The following is a 7,761-nucleotide window of genomic DNA, read 5'->3' as shown; positions in this document are numbered from 1 at the left end:
TTACTACCTTTAATTTTTCTTATTATATCTTACTTTTTTACATTTTATACCCCTGTTATTTTACACTTATGTTTTTGTTTTCCTTTTGTAACTATGTGTTTGTCTTTTTTAGCCCTGACGAAGCCCTGCAACGTGGGGTGAAACGTTGGCTCATTAAAATAGTATAATTCTACTATTTGAGTTTTTTTGACCGCACCCGGACCATATTCCTTTCATAGAAATTTTCAGTTTGCAGGTTAAAATTACATTAAAACATAAGGTTAAATTTCAATTCAAATGGTCATCAATATGTAGGTTACATTGATGCACAGCTGTGGTTATGTAGTAACTGAAGGAATAGGTGTTGTATAAAGGAAAGGATGGAGAAGGAAAGAGAATTCCAGAAGGAGGTTGCTCGTAGGGCGAAGGATTTGCATATGGGAGGGCATATTCTCGTATAAACCGATCAGTTTGGATATGGTGTTTATTGAATGCATGGATAAACGAAGTGTAAGTAGATTAAGAATAAAAGTATGTTTTTTTAATTTTATTTTAAAGACGGAATAGAAAAATAGCAAGAAGGTATTCCCTTCGGGATGTTAGAAAAAGTCACTTCAAATCAGTATACCAACGGAAGACAAGAGAGCGCCTGGGAAACATGAAGATAAATCCAGCAGAGCAATTCAAGATCTGCAGTTGGCCCTCTGTAGGCCAAAGATTCGTATTCGAAGTGGGGGAAAACAAGAGAGGATATAGTTAGTTGATAAGTATTCTGAGAAATGGGATGACGGAATCTTAGGGATTGTTTAAGTAGTTATTAGTACACCGGGAAGAAAAAAATGCAGTTATCTCACCCCAATTTTTGATTACTTTAATGAAAACTAGGTATAATTACCAGTCAAAACTGATGAGATAGGGGGAACAAAAAATTATGGCTGTTTCAAAACCTTATAAAACATTGATTTTTCAATCGTAGCTCTATAGCTTAAAGACTACCAACAACACTAGAAAATCTAAGAGAACATTATTTAAAGAAGAGTAAATTTTCTGAAATATTAGACCTAAAAGAGCTATTTACGTCCAATAGTTCTCGAGATATATCCTTTTAAAACATTTCATAAAAATGTACTGAAATATGAGTAGTTAGTTAATTTATTTTGAGAAATCTATATATCAGGAACTATGTGACGTACAGATGTCTATTAGCACTCAAGTTAAAGCTAGTTTAATGTGCTATATAAAGTAGTTTATGGCATTTACCTTCCTAGGAGTAGTATTATACATGATTTGCTAAAATTAATTGATTTATACTTTTTCGGACAACAAGTTTGAAAAACTTTATTTCAGAAAACATAGGACTATTTTATAGTTTAATTTACTTTAAAATAGTTTGTAATGTTTATCTTTGTAGGAGTTGTAGTTTTTATGATATTTGACAAAATATATTCACAAAATGTTAATTTCTAGTTGTTCGTAAATGTTAGAATTTTGAGAAAATATATCTCTCCCATAAGACGTGCATATGTCTGCCAACACTCAAAATAAAGAAAATTTAACTTACTATAAAGTAGGTTATGACACGTATCTTCGTAGGGGTAGTACGCAATAACTATAAATCAATTTATTTAGCAAATTTCATGAAAACTATTCTTCCTACGAAGGTAAAGTTCATAAACTACTTTATAGTACATTAAACTAGCTTTAATTTGAGTGTTAATAGACATCTGTACGTCACATAGTTCCTGAGATATATATTTCTCTAAATAAATTAAATAACTACTCATATTTCAGTACATTCCACACTTCAACATTTCATAAAAATGTTACTTTTTAAAAAGCTATATCTCGAGAACTATTCAACGTAAATAGCTCTATTAGGGCTTAGATTTTAGCAAATTTACTCAACTTTAAATTATGCTCTCTTAGATTTTCTATTGTTATTGGTAGTTGTAAATATATAGATCTCCGAATAAAAAATTAATTATTTTTAAAGTTTTCAAACAGTCGCCATTTTTTATTCTCCCTAACTATACTTGGCAGATTCAGAAATTTCGACTACTAATTATAAATAGTTTTTATTAAAGTAATCAAAAATTGGGGCGAAATAACTGCCATTTTTCTCCTCTTGGGTTCTTGTACTATACGAAAATCACAGGGATTATTCCAGGAGAGGTGTTGGTCGAAGCTGACTCCAAGGTTATTTATTATAGGATAGAAGTGAATCGATTGGTAGTTAAGGAAAAGTAAGGGATAGTAAGGGAGGGAATAAAGGAGGCGCCTGGAACCAATAACAATGGTCTTGGTTTTAGAACTCAATCTCGAAGCGTTGTTTATCGCCCATGCATTAATGCTGTCCATCGATATGTGGCTAGGGGTAGCAAATCATAATGTATGTATTCTAAGTTCTAAGAAAAATAAATTGAAAAAACAAACTGAGCATGTTTAGAAATATGTATAAATATGTGTTGTGATATACATATATATATTTTGCATGTAAAACTTACTCAGTTTTAGATGTGCATTGCATTTACTGGCATCTATTTGTAGTGCGTGTAATCGTTGACAGACGCAAAATAAACCAGAAAATTTTAGAAATGGACAATGGGTGTTGCTGCTCCTAACCACTGTTATGATTTTCTTGTACTGGGGATAAGAAATCAGTTATGTCGAAAAAAGGCGTCATGAAGGTGATAGCCTTTAAGTCAGGCTTGTCACTTTTACATTCTCGAGTCTGAGTTCTAATTTATTTCGTGGCATGCAGACAAAATAAATCTATACTGGCATGAATATGTTACTTACATAAAAAATAACTCTTTCTACATACGACATAATTATGGACATTAAATACAATTGGTTCTGGGATGAAGGTAATCTAAATTATTATTTTAGTCTTGAGAAGATAGATTCCATGCAGTGAATAGTCTCTTTTTGTATGCTTGGTTTAATTGAAGTGCTCAAAACAGTTTTAAATTTAACTCTAGTTTGAAATGTCTACCAATCGAACCCTACGAGTGACGTACCCAAACCAGATGGGGTAAACAAAAAAAGTCAAGTTGTAGTGGTTGTATTGTTGCTTAGAATTGATTAGAGGATGAGGATACAAACCACTGAGGACGAGGATACATATCATAGAGGATGAGGATACAAACCATAGAGGATGAGAGTACAAACCATAGAGGATAAGGATACAAACCATTGAGGACGAGGATACAAACCATAGAGGATGAGGATACAAACCTTAGAAGAAGAGGATACAAACTAAAGAGAATGACGGTACAAACCATAGAGGATGAGGATACAAACCATTGAGGCTGAGGATACCAACAATAGGGGATAAGGATACAAACCATACAGCATAAGTATAAAAACCATTGAGGATGAGGATACAAACCAAAGAAAATGAGGATACAAACCATAGAGGATGAGGATACAAACCATTGAGGCTGAGGATACCAACAATAGGGGATAAGGATACAAACCACTGAGGACGAGGGTACAAACCATAGAGGATGAGGATACAAACCTTAGAAGATGAGGATACAAACCAAAGAGAATGAGGGTACAAACCATAGAGGACGAGGATACAAACCTTAGAAGATGAGGATACAAACCAAAGAGGATGAGGTTGCAAAACATGGAGGGCGAGGATACAAACCATAGAGTATAAGGATACAACCCATAGAGGATGAGGGTACAAACCATAGAGCATAAGTATACAAACCAAAGAGGATGAGGGTACAAACCAAAGAGAATGAGGATACAAACCATAGAGGATGAGGATACAAACCATAAAGTATAAGGATACAACCCATAGAGGATGAGGATACAAACCATGTAAGCCACCTAACTACACTAACTATACTAGTATATTCAAATAATATTGAATTGAAAATACAGGGAAAATTAGAAATCCTTGAAACTAAAATGCACTCTGGGCCATATGACGCTCCTATAGTACTCTGCATCGTGGAAATCTTTGTATACCTGGGATTGAAGTAAATATATGGGATGATCTCAGTTTGAAGAACCATCTTTTAAGGTTATTTTTGGCTCTCCGATTATATTATAAGGTCTCGAATCAGACCAAAATGAGGCTGTACAATTCCCCTTTCCCCCTTTTGAGATGAAAACTTGATCCACATCGAAAGTTGCATAAAATCGGAATAGAGAATATTGATGAGGATTTACGGTCCTATTTTAGAGGAAATGCTTTGGCTAAGTCGCAGCAAGCAGTTCTATGAACGAAGCCCTGCAAAGTGGGTCGAAACGTTGATTAACAATAAATAGTTTTCTTTTACTGTTTTGATGCCTTTGTTGACCGCCACCCGGACTTTCTTCCTACGATATATTATCTTAATAGAATAAATAAATATATCGGTACCGCTATCCATCAAGGGTAAGAGGCACAGTACTTTGTGAGGAGATAATATGACTTATGTACTAAATTGTCTTAGTGAACGACCATTAGTGATAGAGCCATTGTAAAAGTATATACATTATATGCATTTTTATTTTATTTTAATGTTTTTTTTTGCATGCATGATTCCAAACTCTGTCAAAGTCAACTCTTAAACCAAATATTATTGTTATTTTCAGCATTTTTCAAAGAGCACGCATCTTTGCTATATTTGAGTTTTTTAAAGAATATTTTATTTATTTTATTTTAGCTATATTCCATCAATATTTTTATTATTATTATTTTCTCTTTTCTATATGTTTATGTAACAATCTGTGTTTATATATTTTAACAATTTTTTATAAGAAGCATAACCATTTCTAAAACCTATAAAAAAGTTTTATTTTAGTGAGTGTGTGTCTCTCTAAAATTTTAAAGTAACATGATGTGTTTTCGTTCAGTTAATAAAGTGTGACTTATTTAAAACTAAATAAAATAAAAATTATATTTAAAATTTGCGTACTTAATTATTAAATTAATAATAGTCAATAATATCAATAAAAAGAAATTAATTGTAAAAAAAAATTTACAATTTATTGTTTGATAGTGGTTTAATTTATTATTAACACAAACACAAAATGATCAATATTTACTCTGAACATTTATTTTAAAACATCTCTAACGTTTCGGCCCTCAGGCCCTTTTCAACTGTTAATGTTGTTAGAAAGATTAAAAGTAGACAATAATTTCTGTGAAAAAGTTTTAAGTTTAAAGTATAAAAAGTTTGTAAGTGAATAATCAATATAAAGGATGACATCAATGATTAAGGTATAGTAAAAAACATTACTATTATGTGAGGAAATAATGTTAAAAGTAATATAAAAACAAATTTTATAGATTGTATCCTGAATGGCCAAAGGTCCGAAACGTTGGAGGTTTTTGAGAATTAAAAGTTGAGAGAGCAAGTAGATCAATGAAGTTTGTGTTAGTAATAAAATCATTTACTTAAGAAGAGCTTTGTGTACAATGCTTGATAATAATTATACTTGTTACAAGCGTACCATGGTTACAAGCAAAATGTATAGACACCGTTATTAGTCAAATGTCAAAATTCATCTTAAGCGATGAATCATTGATGGATCAGGTCCTCACTTTATTAGGCTTCACATTGAACTGCTAACCCGACATAACCTATTGCTCATAAGTTTGCCACTTGCCACAAATCCAAGACATGTACAAATAATTGGTAAACGAAGGATACAACAAACGTCGATATCCACAAGATCTTTTGAATTTTCTCGGTTATTAAAATCGATTTAATCTATTTTAACTATAAAAAGGAATAAAATATTAAATTTAACTATCTAGACACAAAATATCTTCATAAACATATATATTACCTTTAGTTTCTATTTCTATTACAAAATAAAAAAGGCAATTATATCCGCGGCACCAATTTTTACCATTAGTTTTTATATCTATTATCAAATAAAAAAGGAAATTTACTTCCAGGTCACCAATTCTTTATTACCTTTAGTTTCTTTATCTATTATAATATAAAAAAAGGTAATTTACTTCCACTCATTAAATAAACTTTATTTTAGGATGTTAATATGAACATAAACTATACAACTTACAAAAAAAAAAGCTCTACATGAAAAAACGCTCAAAAAAAAATATGAGCTCTAGCCAATAATAATAAACCTGCGATGGGTCTTCTTGCATGACTCTTTTAGACATTTCTTCGGGACTCATCCATGCAACATATCCTGCCCGTCTAAGGCGTCCCAGCCTAACGAAGGTTATAATATTTATGTCCTGGATCATCTCATAGAGTTCCTTATTTCTTCTTCTTCTCCAACCTTCCTCATTCCTTACCGGCCCATAGATTCTTTGAAGCGTTAAGCTAATCAATACTTAATAGTCGATCAGACCTAGAATCTTGAAACCGAAGGAGTAATTGTCATTGAGACTCCAACAAATGTAACTTAGCAATGGCCCAAGTATCCAAAAGATTTATGCCAGGCGACTTCGATGTACCAAAATGTTTAACAAATCATCAACTGTAAAATTTTCAATTGTTATTTTTATAGACACTTGAAACAAATATTACTTTGGATTAACACTAAATATAATATTAATTTCTGAAAGTGATGGCATTGATTTTTAAGGTGACAAAGATGAGTCAAATACTTTGCTACCAAGAGCATAAAGTGAAGAGTTCACTGATCTGTTTCAAATCAAATGATCATCTTAAGAATATTATTGGGCCGCCCATAGCTCAGTGGTTGAGATACAGTCTTACCAATTTGGTGTCTATTGGCGGTGCCGGTTCGAATCCGGCCTGGGACGTTGACTTTTTTCATTGTGTGGCGGTCCCACAAAATGAAGAGCTTTGACCCCCAACCATGGTTAGGCAGTATAGGACTCCAATGGGAGTCTTGGCCGGAAAAAAAAGAATATTATTCTTGAAATATCTTCCGATCCACATTTAACACTTACAAACAATATATTATCATTAACAAAGATACTCCTAACCTATAATAGAATGTGGATAATGTAAAGGGTGTGTTTAACGATACAAACATGAAACATATTGTAAATATGGATGCTGTGTAGTTCGTCGTGCATGAACTGAAGCTAACACCAGAGTGAGTACACAACAACTAACCACAAGTCTAACTGCTCGAGGAGACACTTTGTCAGTATATCCCCAGCACCTTTGCCCCGAGAGCATGCTTGGATAAGCATACCTTGCAAGTTTGAATAAAACCAAGTCTGTAATGCATTTTATGATAAAACGCATTTTGCGAACCTTGAGAATGTTCAAATCAAATACGATTGCGATTGTTAATAATCTTTCATGAATACCTCATTTTCGGTTCGCGTTGCTTTTGAATGTAGATTTTATTTGAATATTCCGAATCCAAAAACAAAGAACAGCTGCGCGGCGGGTGCTGGGGCCATTGTAATAACGGATGAGTGACCAACCTGCTGGATCAGGTGGGGAGAGTGCCCGAAAGATGTCCACCACCGGAGCTGCCTTCACGACTGAGCAGCTCAAACAGAAGTTCCAGAACAAGATGGAAACGCCGGAAGTCCCGGCGCCCAAGCCCTTCGTCAGCAGGTTCCTAAGAGGAGGTAATGCTATCTTAGCAACGAAATTGCTATGTACTTGGTTTGAGGTAAAATATTGTCTTATACATGTTTGTGATTAAATCTCAATAAGACTCTAATAGGGTTTACAAAAAAACCGACATTTTAGAAAACCGGTTTTCGAATAGTAATTCCAGAAAACCGGTTTCGAATTTTTATAAAAAATTTAGAGTGATTAAAAGCAGTTTTTGACTGAAATTATTTACTGTTCAATTTTATTGATAGTAAAA

The 7,761-nt window shown here is 33.0% G+C and overlaps 1 protein-coding gene across 7 annotated transcripts in view; it reads left to right on the top strand.

Moving 5' to 3' along the window:
* Positions 1 to 7,761, top strand: part of tn (tripartite motif containing protein thin) — a 229,808-nt gene that overhangs the window by 170,994 nt on the left and 51,053 nt on the right. For 6 of the 7 annotated variants that reach the window (XM_067052842.1, XM_067052838.1, XM_067052844.1 and 3 more), the window contains one exon: positions 7,379 to 7,516. The exons of the other annotated variant lie outside the window; for it this stretch is intronic. In XM_067052842.1, the coding sequence (XP_066908943.1) occupies positions 7,379 to 7,516 (138 nt within the window). The remainder of the gene's footprint in view (positions 1 to 7,378; positions 7,517 to 7,761) is intronic. 7 annotated transcript variants of the gene reach the window in all.

The sequence above is a fragment of the Halyomorpha halys genome, unplaced genomic scaffold (assembly GCF_000696795.3).
Source record: "Halyomorpha halys isolate HHAL.00 unplaced genomic scaffold, Hhal_1.1 Scaffold449.1, whole genome shotgun sequence".
Classification (NCBI taxonomy): domain Eukaryota; kingdom Metazoa; phylum Arthropoda; class Insecta; order Hemiptera; family Pentatomidae; genus Halyomorpha; species Halyomorpha halys.
The sequence above is the reverse complement of the archived record's forward strand: the minus strand, read 5'-3'. Positions and strand labels throughout refer to the sequence as shown.